We start from the raw sequence: 23,873 nt of genomic DNA, 5'->3' as shown, positions 1-23,873 counted from the left end.
CTGTCACTCTTTGGGAATAAGGATTTTGTCGTCATTGCTGCTCTGTTTTCAAGTGGGAGAGAAAAAAATACAATGACCCATCGGGTGGAACCAGGCCTCGTCCTTGAGGGAGCCCTGTACCACCTGGAAGGAAGCTGGAGCCACAAGCCCTTCGTGCCTTCCCAAGAGTGTTCTGCAGACACAGCAGTCCAGTTACATGATTCCAGCTGGCAGGTTCCCCAAGAGACGTGCCTCCAGGATGCCACCCCAAGGTCAGGTGCAGGGCAGTCCAGAGTGCAGCCGAGAACTGGCGGGACAGGGCACAGCTCAGAGCCCCGAGGGGCTCACAGGCCCTCCGCTCCTCTGCGTGGCGGCTTCAACCAGAATGCTGTGCCACGGGAGCAAGGTGCAATTCACCGTAGTTACACTACAAAGTTCATCTCACGTTTAAGAATTGGAACAGGTGTGACGTTAGCGCCCTGATTAGGGCACTCTCACTTGCGTATCCCAGGAGCTTCCCTCCATGTGGGGAAAGAGGAGGTGGGGATGGAGCTAACAGGCAGCTCCGGGGGCACACGAGGGCCTCCCCTGGTGTGCGTGGGCTTTCCTTTCGGAGAGTTAATAGGCAGCCAACATGGCAAGCCAATAATCAATCTCCAAGTAATCAAACCTAAGACTGCGGCTGCAGAGCCTGTGGTTTCAGCAGCAAGCCATGCTGCTGGGGAGGCTCCTGAGGAGAAAGTAAACATCCAGAACACCCTTCTCTCTCGGCTCTTTCTATCTCTGAGAGGATTTTTCCTTTCGAGGCAGAACTCTTACTCCTAGCTGTAAATCAGTCCGAACAGGCTTATTGCCTCTGCCTCTCCCTGCCTCCTCCCTCCTCCCCTCCCGCCAGGGTATCTAATTAATATTTTGCCCCCAAATACGAGTGTTTAGACACTGAAATGAATGCATCACTTTCCACTCCGGCAACCTCCTTAATCCATAGAGGAAAAACTTCCTCCTCTTTTCCTCTCGGAATCACGAATCAAATCCTGGTGGCAACTGGGACAACTCAGACCAAAGGCAGATGCAAAGTGCTTCACTATCTCCTACCTTCCTACCTTCTACTTTTCTCCTACCTTTATCTCCTACCTTCCTACCTACCTACTTTTCTCCTTCACTCAACTGCAAATGCTGCATGCGCATGAGAAGCAGCCCGGGGAGCAGACCCACTTTACTCCCAGGTCTGCAGCAGGTTGTCACTGAGCCAACACATTTCCTGGGGGGCTGTTTTCACGTCTCTCGGTCTAATCACTGGCCTTGCTCACATCCAAAACCATGTGCCATATGGAGTCCATTAACTTTGCTATTTACTTTCCCTGCCGCCTCCCTTCAGCCTGACAGTTACAGTTTCCACCCCAATGGCCACTTAGCCACCTGTTGCTCCTCTTCTTCCGTCTGATCTGACATGCGTGTCACCTCTGTAGGTTCTGGGTCACGACTTCCAGGCTGGCCGTGGCCCGGGACAGGGGAGAACCTTGCACCCTGGACCCATCTGGGCGCGGGAGAGACACCGGGTTACAAACAATCCCCTGCAGGTTGCGGAGGCCAGGGATGGGCGGAGAGGACAGGACAGGACACTCGGACTCTGCTCCAGGCCGCCCCGGGGGGCCCCCTCCTCACTTCCCCCATCTGGCTTCCATCTGACCCGAGCAGCTGGCCAGGTGGTTTTCATTTGTGGATGAAACCCCAGCAGCTCCACCGCCACACACCTCCTGACCCTGGAGTCGATGTGCGGCCGACGGGCACAAAGTCTGCTTGTGTATCACGGAGCGGGACTGAAAGGCCACACTTTCCAAGGCCGGAACCGGGGGTAAGAGAGCAAAGTGGGGGTCTTGAGGCTTGGAGATTCTGACAACAGCCAAGAAAAAGAAATGCCCTGGTCTGACAAGATGTGAATCAAATCTGGCACTGGAGCTGAGGAAGCAGGGAGGGGAGTCTTCGGTGCTCCGCCTCTGGTCTCAGACTGGAGACACGGGGACATCGGGCCTCGTTCCTAAGCTCTTCACTAGCACGATCAGGGTAACAAAGGCAGCGGCAGATCTTCAAGGCAAATTATGCTAGGTCTACGTAGTGTGGGTTACAAAACAGCTAAAATCAGGTTTATAAAGGAAATGTAGCGATACACAAAAAACGGTGATTATGATTTTAACCACAGTTTTACTGACAAAGGATTTCTGTGTGCCAGACACCATTCCAAGTGCTTAGTGCTAATTCATTCGATCCTCATAATGGGCCTATAAAATAGCTTCCACTATTAATCCTATTTCTTAGACGAGAGGACTGAGGTACAGAGAAGCTACAGAACTCGTCGAGGGTCACAAAGCTAGCAAGTGGCAGAGCTGGAATCTGAACCCAGCCTGGCTCCAGAAGCCAGGTTTTTAACTGCTACCCAGAACAGAAGAGAAACACAATGGTACCTATTTATATATCCACCAGAACATTAAATAACAGTCATAAAAGGCCAGAGGGAAATACTCCAAAATAACAAATATTTGGTCTAAGTAGTAGGATTAAGGTGATTTTTATTTTTATACTTTGCTCTTTTTTCTAAATTTCTACAATTTATTACTAAATCAGGAGAAAACCATGACTATTACCATTTTTGAGTCCTTAAAGAAAAAAATCATTCTGTGTGCTAACACTCAGGGATCACCAGTAATCAGTCCTCAGCAATTCTCATGAAACTTTCATGCAGGTTACTTAAATCCTACCTCCACGTGTGCAAGTTTCTTCCATCTGTGAAATGGGAATATCATTACCCGACCTCAGAGACTCCTCAAGATGAAATGAGAGCAAGGTAGATCTCTAGGCACAGGACCAGCATCGAAATCATCACACCCTTTCTAGGAGGCCCAAATACTATTCCCCACAGCAGCCACCACTTTTCGATGCTCACTCCACTAGGCACATTAACATGTACTGAGTCAACTGCTTCTAACTCCCTGGTAGGTGAAAGGAAGAAAATGAGGTTCAGGAGCTCACCCCGAGCCACCGTGCCTGGAAGAGGGCAACCCAAGATTGGAACCACATTTACCCAACTCCAGGGCCCACGCTCTTTCCACAATCCCCACTTCCTTTTCAGATCAAGTTCCAGGTGAAGACAGACAGGGTATCACCATGTTCCTCTTTCTCGGCTGCTCCCTTTCAACTATTTCAGCCTCCTTAAAGGTCCAGGGAGAAGGGAGCATGCCTCACACTGAAATGATTACAAGGTAGTTCTCGGTATCTTTGTTCACACTCGAAACCTGATCCACCTGGTTCAATTATCCCCCCAGCTGTCCCTAACTCCGTCCAAGTTCATAGACAGATTGATGCTGACAGTCTTGGGAGCAAGCCTCAGCTCTCTCCTGCAGCCATACCTAGGAGCAATCTACGTTTTGGAATTGACTTCAGAAGGCTGTGGTTGCCATTTTGGCATATTAGATTCTAGACAAGAGTGGTATGGTGGTTTTCAAACACATGCTCTGCCAGGGGATGCTAGCCCCAGTTCTCCCAAATGGGCCAGAACTCAACTTCAGGGGGGTCAGGTGGGTGACAGGGATGACTTTGCTGCAGATTACAGTCTGGACCAATGGAAGACAAGCGTGCATTCACAAAATGAGGCTGGAGCCCTTCCGAAGAGGCCAACAGTAAGGCATCTCGAAGCAGGACCACGTCTGACTCACCAGCAGGGGTGGGCCCCGCTTTGGGAATCAAACACATGAGCATTCTAGGCCTTTCTGACCTCCAAACAGACTTCCTGCCAGGGTTAATCACACAAACAAGGATTGTTTGTTTGTTTTTTAAAGATTTTATTTATTCATGAGAGAGAGAGAGAGAGAGAGAGAGAGAGAGGCAGAGACACAGGCAGAGGGAGAAGCAGGCTCCATGCAGGGAGCCCGACGTGGGACTCGGGTCTCCAGGATCACGCCCTGGGCTGATCATTACCCAACCTCAGAGAAAGTTTCTTCTATCTGTGAAATGGGAATATCATTACCCAACCTCAGATTCTTTAGCCTGCAAGCGGCACTAAACCACTAAGCCACCGGGGCTGCCCGGAATTCTTATTTTTAAAAACTTTTAAAAAGTTCATTATATAGTCCTTTAAAGTGTGAATCCAATCTACACAAAGTCCATTTTACCTACTATACATGTCAGGGGCATCTCTACAGCCTCAGAGCAGAGGCCGCCTGGACTGGGTGCATCGTGAAGCAGGAGGAAGATCACTTGGAGATGAGCGAAGTTCAACTCGGTTGTTTCACAAACAAGAAAAGAGAGTCCAGAAAAAGACAAGCTGGTACAAGAACCCTTGGAAGCAAACACCCTTAAAAACTATCCTTTGATACTTCTGCAATGTCGGCTGATAGGGAGGCCTGTGTTGGAAAATCTCATACTTCTGAAGGATAAAGGGGCAAGGGAAGAGAAGTATCTCGAATGCAGACAACTCACTACGTTTGTTTTGGAAAAGACCAGTCAGGAGTCCACAAGAGGTTATGAAAAACCCCGGTGACCCCACCTCTAATGTTTATCTTTGGATAATAGAAAGGGATGTTTATTATTTGTAAGAATTCTCTTTGCTATTACAAGACTCATTCCTGCATGCCAGGACTGCTCTCATCTGGAGCCAAGGGGACACTGCTGAATCATCAGGTTTGCAAAAATCATCCCTGCTCAGTGCGTGTCACCGTGCAGGGCAGGCTGACAGGCACCCGTCAGCTCTGCGCGTGGACTGTTACTGCTCCTTCCATGATTATTACCAGCGGTTCCTGTTTCACTTTCAGGCCTTAACGATGCTTCAGTCCGAAAACCCCTCAACCTCGGCAGCGGAGTGGTTCGGAAATGCCCACCGAGTCAGCACCGAGTTCCCGAGGACAAGCCCACAGGAGATCCGGCGCCTGGATCACGGCCCAGGGGGCCCGGCAGGAAGGAAGAGCGTGGGCGGGAGGGAGGGCGCACGGCCACAGGCGTTCGAGAAGCCTTTAAGGACGCCAGGGGACAAAACATGACAGCTTTGTTTCCTACCCCCAACTAACACGTGGCGGAAGGAAGGACGGAGAGGACTAACACTGGATAAAGGAACCTCACGTGTATGCAGCACCGAGGAGCCTGCGAGGCGCCTCCACCTGGGCCAGCAGGCCCTCCCGCGACGCGGCAGGCAGGCGCCACCCTCCCCACCTACACAAGCTACACAAGACCAAGCGGCCGCAGCTCCTCAGTGACAAGCCTGGGACCGGAGGTGAGAAGCCTTCTGCACACGACAGTCTGGGCAGAGGGGCAAAGGACGCATCCCTCAACCAGCCAGTTACTCCTGCCTCCAAGGCTCTGAACAACTTTAAAGTACGAGGCCTCCACATACCCGAAACCTCAGAGACTGCCCGCACCAAAGCCCATCCGTCACGCAAACAGCGAACACTTACTGAGCATCCACTAAACGCCAGTCCTACGGCTACGAAGCATTTAGGACGAGTATGATCATTACTCCTCTCCATCCTCAGTGCCAACCCTCCCCCTCTTGCCCACGGCACCTCTCCCCTGGCCTACCAGTAGTCTCCTGACCGACCCACACCCACCCCAGCACCCTCCCTCCCTCTCCACACCTGCGGCAGAGCAAACCTGAAGACTCAAACTTGATCAGCCCCATGGTCTACGCCCTTCGAAGCCTCCTGGGAAACCACCCCCACCCCGCCACCCCCAAACGGTGACTAGGAGGAGGGTCCTGCCCATCTCTCCATTCTCGTTTCCAATCCGGCTCCCTGCCACCACTGTCTTCCTTACACCCCCCTATGCTCACTAAGCTCCTTCCTGCCCTGGGGCTTCGCACACTGTGGTTCCTTCTGGCCGGGCTGCTATTCCCTCAGCTCAAGTCTACCCCTCCTGCAGCCTCGTGGCAGCATGCCTCCTTCTGGGCGCTGTGACTACCTGGTTGGAGGTGGTCTGGAGGCTCCAGGGGGGCAAAGGCAACGTCCTTCTTCGTCACTTTCGTACTGCCCAGATCTGACACCGTGTCTGACCCACAGTCAGTGAATAAATAAATATCTGCGTGAGCACCAAGAAGAGAAAAGGTTGCAAGCTGACTCCCAGTCCCTAGTGAGCCATGTGAATGCGGCCAGGATGGTGAGAGGCTGCAGGGAGGTGTGGGAAGAGCACTGGACGTGGAGTCAACACATCCTGATGGGTGAGGCCTGGTGATGACCAGCCCTGGGGGGAGCACCACCCAGCCGCCAGCAAACTCCAGGTGCCTCCAGGTTGGTGTCAATGTCAACCTAGCCGTCCTGTGACCCTGACCCAAGCCCAATTCTGCCCACATCCACTGTACCACCGTCTCTCTCACTGAGCATCCCACTGTCCTCACCCTCCTTCTACCCTTGCCTCTCACAATCCTTAATTTGTGCAGCAGCTGAAATAACCTTTTTTTTTTTTTTAAGACTTTATTTATTTATTAGAGAGAGACAGACAGACAGGCAGAGGGAGAAGCAGGCTCCATGCAGGGAGCCCAACGTGGGACTCAATCCCGGGTCTCCAGGATCACACCCTGGGTTGAAGGGAGGCGCCTAAACCGCTGAGCCACCAGGGCTGCCCACCTTTTTAAAAAAAAAAAAAAAAAAAAAACATAAATAAGATCACAGTATTCTCCTGCTTAAAACCCTAAGTCTCCTTGTTACCATCAGAATAGAACCTGATGCACAAGGACCCGCGTCATCAGGGCCCTGATGACCTGACCTGGCTCAACTCAGCAGCAGACCCTGTCTTACATTCCTCCACCTTGATGCCCCTACACAGGCTGTCCCCATCAGGTCCCCCCTGGGCTGGCTCCCTCTCGGCACTGTTGCCTTGCCTGGAGGGCCCCACAGGAGGGGGCCCCGCCTGCCCACCACCTGCTGTTTCTTATCACAGGAAAGGCTTGTGTTTATGATCTCCCTCATCCCAACAAAGCAAGGATTTTGTGTTGTTCACTACTTGGGTGAACATCTGCTGAATCAATGCCTCTGACAGTGCTAATACAAACAATTACTGTACCCTTCCTGGACACCAGAGCAAGAAGCATGTGAGATGCATTAATTCATCCTCCAAACAACTACCCCATTCCCATTCTAGAGAGGAAAGTGAGGAACAGACATGACATGTGGGATTCAAACCCAGGCAACCAGCTCCAGCATCTACACTAGTGACCATGACCCCGTGTGAGCTGCTTCTCGTCGCACTGGATTGCAGACTCGTCTCCCACAGGGCTGGCGCTCTCACAGGAGGTCCTAGATGAAAGCTTAGAAATAAATGAAGGGGGCAGCTCCGGTGGCTCAGCGGTTTAGCGCCTGCCTTCAGCCCAGGGCCTGATCCTGGAAACCCGGGATCAAGTCCCACATCGGGCTCCCTGCCTGCTTCTCCTTCTGCCTGTGTCTCTGCCTCCCTCTCTCTCCCTCCCTCTCTCTGTCTCTCATGAATAAATAAATAAAATATTAAAAAAAAAAAAAAAAGAAACAAAGAAATGAAGGAAAATAGAGCTACCCTACGACCCAGCAATTACATTACTGGGTATTTACCCCAAAGGTACAGATGTAGTGAAATGATGGGACACCTGCACCCCAGTATTCATAGCAGCAATGTCCACAATAGCCAAACTGTGAACACACCTGAGATGTCCTTCGACAGATGATTGGATCAAGATAATGACAATACACACACACACACACACACACACACACACACATATATCAATGGAATATTACTCAGCCATCAGAAAGGATGAATTTCCATCAATGTGGATGGAACTGGAGGGTATTGTGCTGAGTGAAGTAAGTCAATTGGAGAAAGGCAATTATCATATGGTTTCACTCATATGTGGAATATAAGAAGTAATGAAAGGGACCATAAGGGAAAGGAGGGAAACTCAATGGGAAGAATTAGAGGAAGACAAACCACGAGAGAGACCTAACTCTGGGAACCAAACAAGGGCTGCATAAGGGGAGTATGTGGAGGGATAGGGTGATGGGCACTCAGGAGGATGCATGATGAGATGAACAGTGGGTGTTATACTATACGCTGGCAAATTGAATTTAAATAAATAAACATATATATATGTGTGTGTGTGTGTGTTATGAACACTTTATGTTAAAGTATGAACAGATACCATATCTACAAAATTTAAGTTTCTATTCCAATAAACACTCTGTTTTGTTAAAGCTAGAGAGATACGGAATGTCATGACCTGCACACCAGCCTGCGAGACTCTCGTGTTTACACGGGGCAATCATAGACATGGATTTCCTGGTCATCACCCACGGACACAATCTTTGAGCGATTTCCATTGTATTTTACTCCCCAGACCTGATCCTGGTGATCGAAGAAGGTGTGAACACAGGTTCTTGTTCCAACATCCCAAACTTTCACACTTTTATCAGATGAACTGGACACAATGTGAGTGTCGTCAGGACAAAACACAACATTCAACACCCATGATGCATGGCCACTCAGCGTGCCAGCCAAATTGGCATGTTGTACATCAGAGACCTTGATGTAGCCATCATCTGATGCAGTGACCAGGAGCTGAGAACCTGGGGAGAATGTCAGGGAACAGATAGGCATAGCACGGCCTTCCAGCGTGTGCAGAAGTCTTCCAGTTGCAATATCAAAAATATTGATGATCCCATCTATGGCTCCACTGGCCAGATACTTCCCATCAGGGCTATATGCAATACTAAGAATGAATTTTCCTCTCGTGTCCAGAGAATATTCCTTTTTCCCACTTTCCACACCAAAAATGTTCACTTTCCCCACATGAGTTCCTGTGGCCAGATACTGGGAATCAGGAGAAAAGGCCAAAGTCCAGGCATCCACTGCATCTTTAGATTTTATCTGTTTGCCGTTATCTATAGATCTATCTATAGATTTTATCTGTTTGCCGTTATCCAAGTCCAGGGACGAATATGAGCGTCAAGAGAACTGGACACAGCGATGGGCAGCATGTGGCTGATGTCCACAGACACCCTGCCCAGTTGATGTCCCTCTAGACTCCACTGTAGGTTCAGCCTCTCATCACACCACTTCCAGACCTTCACCAGGTCATCCAGGGACCCCATAACCACCGTCTCAGAGTTTTCTTTCTTGTTTGTCCCCCAGGCAACTGACCAAATGGCATCATCATGGGCTTGTTCTTGTTTGAAAAGAATACTGTACTGGTTGATCATTTCCTCAACCAAGGAGGAAGGCTACAGGCCAAACAGTTTGCCGCCCTGCCGGCTGCACAGCCGCCACACTTGTTGTCTAAATAAATATATTTTTTAAAAAAGAAAGAAATGAAGGAATCCGAGAAACCTTGGAGAGGAAAGCCATACAAAAGACAGCATGCTTACAACTCACACGAGCACTAGGGGATGAAGCACCCCTCAGGGGGGACGAGGAATGAGGCACTGGCCACATGAGACAGACCCCAGGGAGCAAGTCAGTTCTATAATGTCTCCTGTAAGAGCTACATCCTGGTCTTTAGAAACTCTCTTCCACAAAATATCACACAAATGACTTTTGGAGGTTTCCCACTGCTTTTATTTTGGAAAGTTATCTAAGATTACTAAGAACTACTATTAGTCATTCTGTCTACCTTACACATTTATGTCCAATCTCTATCCTGGTGACCCTGTGGACACACATTCATCCCAAGCAAGCAGGGAAGCTCAGTGATTTGCCCACACAGCAGTGGGTTGGGGGATCCAGGCTGCAAACCTGCCCTCTTTACCACAACGCCAAAGCCTTCGATAACATGTGTCAGGAAATGGTCCCAATTTTCTCCAACAGACTTCAAATGATGGTTCAAGTAGTGGAGCGTAGAGACTGCAAGGCAGAGGCGGACCATTTCTAGTGAAGCACTTCTTCTAAGCGGATGGTTTAAAAGGCCCCATAGCCTAAAGCTGTGAAACTGCGGCGTCAGCAGGAGCTGGCCCGAAAAGATAAAGCTCTGGTACAGGAAGGAGGGGCTGAGGGGCTGTGTGCACACTGTGAATTCACGGAACCAGCCTGCAAAGAGGAAGCTGAACTGCACACCAAGCAGCCAGGAAGCCCAGGGCCTGTGGGGCCACCCACTCGAGCCTCCCGAGCTGGTTATGGGTGGCTCCGAGGGACGGAGTGGCAGATGGAGGCGACCAACACCTCCTGAGTGGCAAGCAGGCAGAGCTACCCAGGCGGAGAGGAAACAGGTGCCATCTGAGAAATGGCGAAGGCCAAAGCTAGGCTGAGTCCCAGCTAAGGGGAGGGGAGTGTGGCCAAAGCACCCACTACCAGCCAGCAAACACCCATGAGGATGCCTGGGGCTCCCAAGGGCTCATGGATCTGAGACTTTGATGATAGTCTGCTTCCATTTCTATGATCTAACTCAACAAGCAAGCTTTATTCTCTGAAAGGGGCCAATTTCAAAGGCCCTCTACATGCCAGCTGATGGGTGTGCCCAAGCAGGTAATGGGAGTCCAGACAGGCAGGAACCCCTCACTGATCCCCAATGGCCATGTGACTGCTATTTTTCAACATACTACACCGGCAGTTTACTACCAGTAGCACACCCACACCCTGGCCAGGTCACTCCCATCATCCACTTGCCACAGTTGACCTTTGGATTTGTGATCCTTTTCTGTAAAAGTCGCCGAGGAGCTAGAGGGAGAGAAGAGAACAGCCCTAATGCCCACATGTGCCACTCATCTTAAAGCCTTCCAAAAGGGCAGGCTGACTCCGAGGTCCACGGACACGGTCACGTCCCACATAACACAGGTACCGGACTCTTTCTCTCCAAGCCATGGAGAGAGCACAGTCTCAGGGCAGACTGTTTTCAGAAGAAAAATAAAGATCCATTTCCTGTATTTTATAGGTTCTTAAATGCAAGGTGCATAACTTTAAGAGCAACCAAATAATATGCTCCCATGGTAAATGGAACGAGCTGGAGTGAGAAGAGCTTTGAGAAATAAACAAAAGAAATGCAAAAATAATCTTTGAATACTAATAAAACCTCTCGGAGGAGGGTCAGCTGCGAATCCAAGGCAGGATCAGCTATTCCGTAAGAAGCTAACAACACACGCACACATGCAATAGATAGATCTCGGTTTCATACTGAGGCTGTCATACGGGCACATCTTTCCAGCAACGCCAGCCTCAAGATCCCAGTCCAGTTCTCTTAAATGCAGGTGCCCTTCAAGGGAACTGCCTCGTCTTGGATGGAATGCAGACCCACCATGCCGGCTAGGACTGCACTGTACAGAAAGGCTACTCCAGCTTACGGGCCTGGCCAAGTATCAGCCCAACGAAGCACATGACATCCTTAGAGCATCTCACACCATCTCACTCGGGCTGCCCCCACGGGTCACCGGAGGAGGGGGAAGGAGCAGACTACCAGCACACAAACTGCTCAGACCACAGGAATCTAAAACACAACACAAACCACCAATGTTTCAAAGGGACAAGGAATGGGGGTGCTTATTCTCAGACACAGCTTGCACAAGGGACACTACTGCACAGGTCGCTCCTGCTCCTCCACGTCAGAGGAGGTCAAGGGGTCTGGCTGGGGTCATGACACTCACCTTAACTGGGCTCAGGAGGATTTTCATCCAGGAAATGGAACAATGACCAGCATTCCAGACTATTACTTGGAGATTAGCTCGGTGGTATGGGGAGGGAAGATGAGAGGTTTAAAGGGTTCCATTTAACCCCAGAAAGGCAGGAAGTTCCAGCAGAAAAGCTGTCACTCTATCCAAGTCTCGCTGGAGCTAAAGCACAGCAGGAAAATCAGGCAAACCAAAGGGGAATTGGAGCCCTTCACCAAAGGAGGGGCCTAGGGATTAATGGACTCTTTAATTTTCGAATTTCCTGAGGTTTCCGGCTAATTAGGCCCCTTAACCATACTGTAATGTGATCAAATTTCAGCTGAGTTCACAGAACAGTTGAAGGTGGAAGATGCCACTGAAGTCACCACTGGGCCCCAGGGACTGCAGACAAGGCCTACAGTGCTGGCTTCCAGCTTGATCCGCACTAATTAGGCACCTCTAATTCCCCCAACAATGGCTCAGGGGCCGGCTCGGAGGGCACCGCGTAATCCACTGTGTACACTCGGGGAGCTCTGGTCTGACACGACTACCTACCGGTAACATACAACTTACCGGTGTGTATGAGCACATCGACACACACGACTCCTGGGTGGGGAGAGGGGACACTGAGTGCACGCCCAGCCAGCGCGTGTGTGAGCAAACACAGTCAACCCCACTAACCAACAAACAGAAAATGAGGTCCTGTTCGTTGCTTATGAAATCAGAAATTTAGGGGGGAAACACCCAAGGCCAGCAAGGAAGGAACACACGGACCCTCAGGCCGTCGGCGGTGTTTTGACTTGGCCTGACCCCCTGGCAAGGCAGTCTGGCAGTATCCGACCAGGGCTGTGAAAGTGTTCCCACGCAGACACATTAACAGCACCCCTGGGGGTCCAAATACAGGGAAAACCACATAAGGGACCCCACTCTAACACTGCTCAGAATGCAAAAAAGCCAGAAGCAGCCTCAAGACGGACAACGGGGAGGTTAGCGCCATCATGGATGGACGGCTAGGAAGACTTCTTGCTCTTGGGGGAGAAGTCTTAGGTCAAAGAAGTTATTATTAATGGACTTCACCTTTTAGAGAAGTTTTAGGGTGGCAGCAAAACTGAGCAGAAGGCGCAGATTTCCCACCTGACTCTTGCACAGCCTCCCCCATTACCAACGTCCCCCAGCAGGGTGGTGCAGTGGTTCTCAGTGATGAACCTGCACCGACACAGCCTCATCACCCAAAGTCCATAGTTTTCACACCAGGTATCTGCCACAGAGTCCTTCCACTGCCCTATAAATACTCTGTGCTCCACCTGTCCCGGCCTTTCTTTTCCCCAACTCCTGACAACCACAGGTCTTCTCACTGTCTCTGCAGTGTGCCTCTTCCAGAAGGTCCCCCTGTTGGAACCACACAGAACGTGACCTTTTCAGACTGGCTTCTTTCACTCAGTAACACGTGCATGTAGGGCTCCGTGTCCATTCATGGTTCAACAGCTTCCTTCTCTGCAGTGCTGAATACTGTTCCACTGGGATGGACCACTGTCTGTTCATCCACTCACCTGCTGAGGGACATCCTGGTGGTTCCAAGCTTTGGCACTTATGAATAAAGCTGCTCTGAACACCCCTGTGCAGGTTCTGTGTGGACATGAGTTTTCAACTCTTTTGGGTAAATTCCAAGGAGCATGGTTGCCGGAATGCATATTTAGTTCTGTAAAGACCCACTAAACTCCTCCAAAGGGCCTGTTCCATTTCCACTCCCAGCAGCAACGAACACAAGTTCCTGCTGCTCCATGTCCTCGCCAGCATTCGGTGTTGTCCATGTTCCAGATTTGGGCTGTTCTAACAGATGGGGGGAGGGGACGGCACACTGTCTGGTCATATTAATCTTTAAAAAAGGAAGATAAAAGACTACACGTGGCCTATGACCATCACTACTCAAAATCCACAGGCACAAGAGAAATGAAAGGACTTATTAAAAAATGAGACAATTAGCAAATAATTTTTCCATCTATGATCCAAACTTCTCACACTGAAGTTTTAAGAGACTGAGCCCTATGAAACTGCCAGTAGCCAACCACTGTTGGCCCACAAAGATCGCAATTTTGTATGGTTCAGATTAACAGTTTTCTAATTAAGTTTTAATAACTTCAGACATTCACAGCATCTGTCGTTGTCCTATGCCACCACTCCCTCTTAATGTAGAGAAACACCTCCACACATGTGGGAAAACAAGTTGATGGGTCTGAAAGCCTATGTGTACAGTGCTGTAATCTAAAAATGTGGAGATCCTTCCAAGAGGATCTCCACGTGAAACAACTAACAGAGAAAAGATCCAATGAAGGTCAATTTCACCAAATTTAGGTCCAATTCTGAAAGACGCAGGCGGGCTCTCCAACTACCACTGGGTGGAGATGGCGCTTCTAAGCTATAAATCCAGAGAGCGAAAGCCTCCACTTGGTTAGAAAAAGCCAGGATGCAACCCATGCACAAGGGTGTGTGAGTGGGTATAGGGTGGGGGGACAGGGCTGCCCCTGCTGGGCTCCCCACTTATGCCCAGCCTTCCACAGGCCTCCATCTCTAACCAGGATCCCCATTTGGCGCCAGAGTCGCAGAGGACGTTTGCTCCCTTTCACTGGCCTCAGGACAAGACCAAGGCTGTTCAAGTGAAGGACCCTGATTCCTTGTGCGCAGAAAAAGGATTTGAAGGACAGTAAGACACACTGAAAAAGGCAGACTGAATGGCCGTCTGTAGAGGTGGAACAATTTTTTTAAAAAATGTTTAAGCACACACAGAAAATCTCTAGACAAATATGTATCACTCCTAGCACTATCAGAGGGGTGGAATTAAGGGACAGTTCGTTTTCCAAGTTACACGTTTGTATGTTTATTTTTTTTTTAATTTTTATTTATTTATGATAGTCACAGAAAGAGAGAGAGAGAGGCAGAGAGAGACACAGGCAGAGGGAGAAGCAGGCTCCATGCACCAGGAGCCCGACGTGGGATTCGATCCCAGGTCTCCAGGATCACGCCCCGGGCCAAAGGCAGGCGCTAAACCGCTGCGCCACCCAGGGATCCCACGTTTGTATGTTTAAATGGAGTATTACCTTAGTAGTGAGAAAAATAGGAAATTAAAGTGTTTTTAAAAAGAGAATGAGAGATTTGCTTTGATTTACTTCTTTTTGAAACATCCTACCACTCCTGGCTCAGATTCCCAGCCCCTACTTCAGAGTTCCCACATGGAAGGATTTCTTTGTCTAACAAAGGGAAAAGGTGTTGGGAAAAAGAAACGTCATGTACTGGAAGACTACCCCAGTCCCAGCACTATTCTAGGGGCTTCATCTACACCATCTGCCCCCTGGATTAAGCTGAAGAGTGTCCTGGCCATTCATTCATTCATTTTTTATTCATGAGAGACACACACAGAGAGGCAGAGACACAGGCAGAGGGAGAAGCAGGCTCCCTGTGGGGAGCCCGATGTGAGACTAGATCCCAGGACCCCAGGATCACATCCTGAGCCAAAGGCAGATGCTCAACCACTGAGCTGCCCAGGTGCCCCATCCTGGCTCTTTAGACAGCAGGCAGTAAATGACTCTAGCTCAAAATGCTTGAGGAAAGCCAGCCATCTCTGAAGAAGGGCACCAGGAGCTGTATCAGTTGGGTGTCTACTCTTCAAAACAACCCCATGCGGTAGTTTACTGAGTTCAGTGCTCCTATTTCAAGGATGAGTAGGAGAGCTCACCATCAATCAGAACGCAAGCTTCATGAAGGCAGAACTCAATTCACAGCCACGTCCTCCACACCCAGAACAGTGTGTTTCACAGGACAACCTCAGAAGGACTGCTGGTGGACGTAGGAGTGAAACCTCCCAGGCATGGAGAGACAGAGTGACCTGCACAAGGATGCCCAGCCAGGAAGCAGATGGGTAGTCAACTTTTCACTCCCAAACAGAAAGCCTTCCCATGGTTGTCTATTGCTTTGTGGCACAGGGGGCAGGGGTGAGGGGTGGCAAGAGAATGTTGGAGGACCAAGCTCGGCCCCCAGCCCACTGCCATTCCCCAGAGATCCTGGTTGAAGCTGAGCTTCGCCTGACCTGCGCTGAGCATGGGCATCCCAATGGGAGCATGTTCAAAGCAAGCCTTTCATGGAAATGCGTGGAGGACACAAGCTTGCCAGATGGGCTGGCCTCTGCTTATAGCACCTGCTTACCTCACTCCTAAACCCTCATAGCCACTGACCCCTAACTTCAGCACTGCTATAGTCTCTCTTAAAAAAAAAAAAAATCTAATTGAATTTTCAAAGAGTTAAAAAGTTTTAAATGTTTAAGAAAACAGATCTATTTTTAACATAGCCATTGCATAAATAAAGCTTTCACTAAAAATGAGCTTAGAATGAGGCAAATCTGAACGAGGTATCTGAACTCTACAGTCAACTGGCGACACAGCTACAGGTAAAGGACTTCACCAAGCCTCCACGTTCTCATCTAGGAGGCTAGGATAACAACACGGAGTAGTCTCCTTGGTTCAAAGATAAAATCATTCCATTGAAATGAGATAATGCATTTATTTAACGTCTCAAATACCACTCCCGGCACATGGGGCTGTTCAATAAATGAGTGCTATTTGCTATCAAAGATAAAATTTAAAAAAATCTAGCCCATCTGGTCCAACAGCCTCGGTACAGACAGGGAAACTGAGCCCTAAGGAAGGTAACCTCTGATTACCCAGCATGGTGCCTTATCAACAGAGGGCGCCCACGAAGGTGCTACACAAACAGTACACAGGACATGTAAGTAGTACTGTGCATGAAACAACATAATCACCCAATCTGCTCTTTAATCACTTAATGGCATTCCCTACGGCTATAATCTAGAATAGTTTAAGTTAAAGAGAATTTTTCAGTGGGAGTCAACCTTCACCCATACCTGCACAGCCCAATACTGTAGCCACTACACACCTGGTTATTTAATAAGTTCATAAAAATTAAGTAAAACTAAATATTCAGTTCCTCAATCACACTAGCCACAGTGAAGTGCTCAAGAGCCACATGTGTCTGGTGGCTGCTGGACCACAGATAGAGAACACTTCCAGTATCACGGAAAGTTGCAGTGGACAGCACAGCTGTAGAAGACCGAAGACATCCTTAAGCGTATTTCTTATACAGTGCATCTGGTTTCCTAAATCCTACTGCCTGCTAACAGCGCTACCAGAAGATCAGGAAAAGATCCCATTAGCCTTCCTTTTTTAAATTAAGTTTGGATATTCTTAACAAGCCTAATCTCCCTCAAAAGTTACAATTTATTACTGGGGGAAGGAGGGTGTCAGGATCTAGAAGGCAATGAAGACCAGAGTCAGGTAAAAGTAAATAGGAGTTTAATTACATCTGTTCCGAGCAAACACCTAACTTGTACCAGTGTCCTCCACCCACATCAGTAAACTGAACATGCTTCAAAATAGGTCAGTGGTCATTCATCAAGGCTCACTTACACAGAAAGACCATAAAAGGCCCAGTAGTTTCCCTCTGCTAAACGCCCGTGTTCTACAACAGGATATGCTCAGTGCACAAGCTAATTTCTTTTACAATTTAATTCTAATGCCAAAATACCCATGTGACCCCATCTAAGCCCAGCACAGCCTCCCACTTGCCTCTTCCAATGGTCCATGGAGCAAGCGGCTCTGCAACATGGAATAAAATCCAGAGGGTGGGCAGCCCTGGTGGCGCAGCGGTTTAGCGCCGCCTGCAGCCCAGGGCATGATCCTGGAGGCCCAGGATCGAGTCCCATGTCGGGCTCCCTGTATGGAGCCCACTTCTCCCTCTGCCTGTGTCTCTTAAATCCTTGCTCTCTCTCTTAATGAATAAATAAAAATCTTTAAAAATAAAAAAATAGAAAAAATAAAACCCAGAGGGTGATCCTCTCTGAACTCCTACCTCCATCACGTTCTCTGAAGTCCCCGCAGGCTGGCACCCCCTCCAGAAGCCAGGAAGGCCACTTGGCACCCTAGGTTCCTGGGATGTTAGTATATATGACCAAATTAAAGATTCATCTGGGGCTTCCATCGGGCAGTAAGGCCCTTTCAAAAAAAAAAACAAACCACACCAGAGTGCTGAAGCATTTTTATAATACCTCACCCTTTTATTTTTTTAAAACATTTTATTTATTTATTCATGAGAGTCACATACAGAGAGAGAGAGAGAGAGGCAAAGACACAGGCAGAGGGAGAAGCAGGCTCTATGAAGGGAGCCCAACGTGGGACTCGATCCTGGGTCTCCAGGACCACACCCCGGGCCAAAGGCGGCGCTAAACCGCTGAGCCACAGGGGCTGCCCTACCTCACCCTTTTATATTTACAGAAGGGGGGGGGGCAGTAAAAAATTTACTTGTATTTATTTGTTAATGTCTTAAAAAATGAGCTAAGAAACATGTCTCCACATAAACTTACCCATGAAGATTTACAGAATTATTTATAACAAAAACTTGAAAGCAACCCCGATGTTCAAGAACTGGTAAATGGACAAACTGTGATATACCCATACCATGGAATCCTACACAGCAATAAGAAGGAACAAAATCTCAATATATGCATCAACGTGCATGGATCCCCCCCCCCCACAAAAAAAATCAAGCTAAATGAAAGAAGTCAAACACAAAAGACTATATACCGTGATTCCATTTCTATGAATTTACAGAAAGGAAAAAAACCAAAGTGACAAGACTTGGAAATATTACCAGCGTTGGACCATGGATTTGGGGAAGGAGAGGCAGGTTGGAGGAGATATGCCCATGAGGGCAAGGATAGAAGGGAGACAGTACTTTATGCAACAATTTTTATTTTATTTATTTTTTTTTATAAAGATTTATTCATGAGAGATAGAGAAAGAGGCAGAGACACAGGCATAGGAAGAAACAGGCTCCATGCAGGGAGCCTGATGCAGGACCCGATCCCAGGATCCAGGGATCACACCCTGAGCCAAAGACAGACACCCAACCGCTGAGCACCCAGACGTCCCAACAATTTTTATTTTAATCTCGAGGTCATATTGCCCACTCCAAAGCTGAGTTACTCTTTCAAGGTCGGACTCAGAGGAGAGATCTGGGTCCTGGCTCAGTTGGGGTGGGGTGATCTGATGGATGTCCAGTTCCTATCGGTGAGCTGTAGGCACAAAACCTTAAAGGGGTAGTGGACTGGCAAGTCTGTAGGGCCAACCAGAGTCCAATGGAGAAAATCAACATATCTTCTCAGCCCAGAGGCCGGGACTGCCCCTTCCACCGCTCCAGCCACTGTGTTACTAGCAAATCAGCAGTGACCATTTACTGAGCACTTACTATGTACCCAGGTGCTACTTACTACTCATCTGACACGTGCCATCTCATTAATAACACCAGAGCCACCAACAGCATGCCTAGAGCCCTTACTGAATGCCAGGTACGACGGCAGGAGCATTACCTGTTTTATTTGGTGTACCCTCCAACAGACACTCTGACGGGGGGATCAGCCCCAGGGTTAAATGACACCAAAAGCTATGTGTGCAGCTGAAAATGGAGGGGCAAGGACAGAAATTCAGGGGGCCTGGCTCCAGGAGCCGGGCTTTACATCTGTGTCCAACAACTACTCTGTTCCTGGACCTGACGTGACACTACCGCTGCACCCACGTCACACAACATGGTGCTCTGCCCTCCCGGCCTCCTTCACAGTGTGACAGGCCTGCCACAAGGGCCATCCACTCCCACATTTGAGAAGGAGGCCTGGGTGGAAAGATTCATGACGCTGCCAGGCCCCAAGTCCTTATTCTTTGCACTAGACCAAGCAGCTTCTTTGGCTAATAAGCTAGGAGGGCTGAAACCCAAATAAAAATAAGAAGCACGTGGGAAGACAAAATGTTCCTGAGCTGCAATATTTTTAAATCTCTATTTCTCTGAGTAAATGCATTACAGGTCCAGGTCAGAGTCTCGAGCTGCTAAGGGCTGGGAGACCACAGAGGTAGAGCCTGGGATCCTTAAGCCTGGAGGGCCCCCAGTGCTCTCATCAGTCCAGTATGAAGAAGGGGGGAAGAAACCCGCTGCCAGAGATCACACAGCCCCGCAGTCAAGACGGGGCCTGTACTTGGGGCTCCAAGCCCCAGAGCCGTGCCCTCCACCCCTGCATCATTTCCCATATGGTGTGCAAATCCCTGGGGTCTGAGAGGGTTTTAGAAGGGTACAGACAAGTGGGATCCAGTGCTTACCTGTTTTTAATATGCACAGAAAAAATGTAACTAGCACCTCAAACATGACCTTACGGATGTTTCTGCTTAGAAAGAGGCAAAAGTAGACTGAGGTGTTAGGCTCAAGGCAATTTAAAGAAAAACATTATATAAGTCATGATCAAGGTAACATAAAAATACAGCACCATATGCTGGCAGACAGCTGGGTAGGGCAACTCTACCCTGGGCTCACCCTGGCAGCCGGCTAAAGGGAAAAACCAGAGGAAAGGGTGAAAGCGAGAGAGAGGAACAGAGGTGTGGAGCGCCTCTTGGTAAGCCAGCTCTTACCAGGAAGTGAGTGCCCACAGCTCAGGGCATCCCTGTTCCTAAGTTCATCCAGGCTAAGCCAACAGTCTTCCCACCCCAAAACTGCTGTCCAGACAGCCTTACTCCACTCTGGATACTTGAGCCAGTTGTGAAATGTTTAATCTGGGTCTCTTCCTCCAGTGAAGCAGATGTCACCATCCAACCCTCCTCTCTTTTTTGCTGCATGCCTTCACTGAACTCCCAGCAGGGGGAAGGCCGGAAGCCCCCCCAGAGCCTCCCAAATTACCATGGCTGTTTTGGTTTAAAGTACAATTTGGGTTCCCGAAATACCTGGTTATGCTTCCCCTTCTCTGTTTCCACACCAGTGTCAGATGCTGGATCTGCAGCTGGAAGACACTACAGGGTGGCAGGCTCTCAAGAGCTGTGCCCACCCACCCCCTGAAGGTCCTAGGAATGAAAGGCTCATCTAAAATCACCAGAGACACAAAGGATCTTATGATCACAGTAGAGTCAGACTGTGTCCAAGAGGAAGTAGTACCCAACCAAGCACTCGAGTCTTCTCAGACTTGGAGAAAGATTCACACTCATTATGAGAAAACTATGTCTCCAACACTTGCAGGGATTATGGTTTCCCCCACAATTCCCCTCCCAACAACAACAAAAATCAAAATTTGTGGAAGAATTCTATTACAATCTTCTTTTTTCTTTTTTTCTTTTTAAGATTTTTATTTATTTATTCACGAGAGACATACAGAGAGAGGCAGGACATAGGCATAAGCAGGCTGCCTGCGGGGAGCCCGATGCGGGACTCAATCCTAGGATCTCGGGATCACACCCTGAGCCAAAGGCAGATGCTCAACCACTGAGCCACCTAGGTGCCCCTAGTTTTTATTTTTCTTAAAGATTTATTTTAGAGAGAGAGGGTGAGCATGAGTGCGGTGGGGAGGCACAGAGGGAGAGAGAATCCAAGTAGATACCACACTGAACATGGAGCCCAACGCAGGGCTCGATCTCACAACCCTGAGGTCACGACCTGAGCCAAAACCAAGACTGCAACACCCAGGCAACCCTGAATTCTTATTTTTTTAAAACATCATCACTGTAACCACCTGTGTCACCAGGTAGATACGTGGCCACACACTAGGCTTATCCAGCACTTTGTGTGCACAGTTGGTTCTTGCTGTCTGTGGATTCCATGTGTGCAAATTCACCTACTCACTCAAATTTATTTGTAGCCCTCAAATCAATACCTGTGGCCCTTCCACAGTCACTCCCAGACATGCACAGAATGGCAAAAACGGAGTTGCCCAACCTGCACGATCTGAGGTGGAACAAGGCAATGCTCCTGTTTTGGCTCTTGCGCTATCAACAAGAGTCCCTCTCACAGTCTCTTTAGTGTCACCTTTCCCACATTTCTGTGCTCTCTGTTGATTCCGCGGTCTAAAATGGCCCCCAAGCACAGAGCTGTCCAGCGTTCCTAAGCACGGGAAGGCTGCGTGTGCCAAGGAGAGCATGCGTGTGCTAGAGGAGCTTCATCCAGACATGAGTTAAGGTGCTGCTGGTCCAGGAATGAAGCTGTATCAAAAGCTGTATCAAATGGTGTCCTTAAGTAGAAACACACATACAACAAGGTTTTTTTATGTTTCACATTAGATCCTCAGACCTCATTCATCCTGTAGCTGAAAGTTTGTGCCCTGTTACCAAACTCTATTTCCTCCATGCCCCAGCCCCTGGCAACCACTGTTCAACTAAGTTTCACTTTTATTTGTCTAGATTCTACATTTAAGTGGTACCATGCACAATCACACATGAAGGGAGAGAACTGATATCTCAAGATGCAATCACACAGGCCAGGAAAGAGTTCATACCTCAAGACACAATCACATGGGTGGAGAGAGAGTTCATACCTCAAGTCACAATCACATGGACAAGGAGAAAGTTCATTCCTCAAGGCACAATCACATGGGTGGAGACAGAGTTCATACCTCAAGTCACAATCACATGGACAGGGAGAAAGTTCATACCTCAAAGCACAATCACATGGGCAGCGAGAGAATTCATACCTTAAGACACAACCACAAAGGCGAGGAGAGTTCACACTTCATACAACCTACAGGAACAGTCATAGCACTCAACAAGCAAATAAGAAGGACCCCAAAAAAGTGCTGTACGAAGACCTCCACTGCATAACCCCTACCTTCCAACAACAGGGGAACAGTTAAGCAAATGAGTCTTAATCAGTTGAAATATTAAGTCATCCAAAACTTGTTCATGAAATTTTTATCACAAAGTTATTGTGAAAAACAGCATGACATAAATAACATAAAAATACGAATGCAATCTATGAGAAACCTTTAAAAACCATGCAGAGACAAAGGCAATGAAGCAAAACAAAAGGTTAACTGGAGTTGCTGGCAGGGCAAGATTACAGGCCACTTTTCCCCTTCCTTTTTTATATTTCCCAACTTCTCTATAATGAACACATTACTTTTTACAATAAAAGGAAAAACATTATAAACTTTAAAAAATAGTACTGTCAGATTCCAAAGGGATCCCTTATATAAGGCAAGGAAGGGGGTCAGGACGCTTGCCAAGGTCCCCGTCACTGGCATTTACACCCAAATAGATAGCCATGTGTCTCGCCCACCAGGCTGTGAGCTCTTTAAGGTGGGGTCCTCCTTTCATTCGGCCAAGTGCCCCAGGACTTGGCACAGAGCAGAGGAGGCACTCGGCAAATAATGATGGGGGAGGAGGACGGGTAACAAACCACCAGCAAATACTACTCAAGGGAAGAAAGACGACTGGTAAATCACATGGGGCAAGGCTGTGTTATAGGTCAGGTCAGGGTGTGGGGAGGGCATGAAAATGGACAAAGGTGAAATCGGAGCCTCCTTCATGAGTGACCCCTGCCAGGTGGCATCAAACCCTCTCACCCCTACCCTTATGGCTCCAACAACTAAATTATTGCCAGTCCCTCTGAACATGCCACGGTTCTCCTACACATACTGTTCTCTCACCACCACCACCACCACCACCACCCTCCCCCCCCCCCCGCCTCCCTCGCCCGTGTCTCCACCATGTGTCCTCCTGGCAAATCAGTCCTTTCAACTCCATTCCAACAAGAGCCTCTCCCCTGGAACCCCTGCTGTGCTGCCCTCTGCCCAACACCCTCTTTCGCTGCACCTGCACATACCCCCTTACACAGCAATTATCTTTCATTCAACAGGTTCTTCTGACTGTGGCCCCCACCCTGAATGGTCTCTGTGTAGATATGGAGGGTACCCAATCATGCCCACCTCCAAGCAGAGAGCATCGCCGAACACCTGCATGGATGGGTGGAGGCGCAGACGGGATGGACAGGGCTGTGGTAGTCAGAGAAGGCTTGGTGGACACGAAGGGCCAGAGCCAGGCCTGGAGGGTCAGCGGGATGGACAGCGGATGGCAGGAGAAGGCCAGGAGAGGACGCTGCACGTTGAGGCCCAGAGGTAGAAGGCAGCCAGGCTCTGGTGGCCACCGATTTTAGGTGGTCCCCTGATAAGCATCCCTTCTACCAGTCATTACAGGAGTCTACCTCCATGTATACTTTCTACTTGGGGCATCGGATACTGGTTTCCCATTTACAGTAACGACAAAGTTTCCTTCCTAAAGAACTTCTGGTAAAACAAAACAAAACAAAACAAAACAAAAAACAACTTCCGGTAAAAAAATGAGGCAGCTTAGAGAAAAATTAAGAGAATGCATGGGGAAAAAACGCTGGCCCTCCTTAGCCCTACAATACACTGCTAAGGATTTATCATAAGGAAGTGACTCTAAAGAGGGG

At 48.8% G+C, this 23,873-nt stretch overlaps 2 protein-coding genes across 3 annotated transcripts in view; both read right to left on the bottom strand.

Moving 5' to 3' along the window:
• CAPZB (capping actin protein of muscle Z-line subunit beta) overlaps positions 1-23,873 on the bottom strand; it is a 130,118-nt gene that overhangs the window by 92,337 nt on the left and 13,908 nt on the right. The gene's annotated exons all lie outside the window — the stretch shown is intronic.
• LOC121496655 (WD repeat-containing protein 61-like) lies at positions 7,917-14,487 on the bottom strand. Its single transcript, XM_041765146.1, has 2 exons — positions 8,909-14,487; positions 7,917-8,870 (listed from the first exon to the last, which is right to left on the bottom strand). Exons 1-2 carry the CDS (start codon positions 9,183-9,185, stop codon positions 8,236-8,238), a joined length of 912 nt encoding a protein of 303 aa, XP_041621080.1. The 5' UTR covers positions 9,186-14,487; the 3' UTR covers positions 7,917-8,235.

This window comes from Vulpes lagopus, chromosome 8 (genome assembly GCF_018345385.1).
Source record: "Vulpes lagopus strain Blue_001 chromosome 8, ASM1834538v1, whole genome shotgun sequence".
NCBI lineage: Eukaryota > Metazoa > Chordata > Mammalia > Carnivora > Canidae > Vulpes > Vulpes lagopus.
Note: the sequence above shows the minus strand (reverse complement) of the source record. Positions and strands in the feature narration are given on the sequence as shown.

What these genes read in the sequence shown, in the direction of transcription:
- LOC121496655 (XM_041765146.1), bottom strand. Translation starts at nt 9,185, where the DNA reads ATGATCAACCAGTACAGTATTCTTTTCAAACAAGAACAAGCCCATGAT. An exon ending in TCATATTCGTCCCTGGACTT is followed by an intron (nt 8,871 to 8,908) that starts GGATAACGGCAA and finishes TAGATAGATCTA; the next exon opens with TAGATAACGGCAAACAGATA.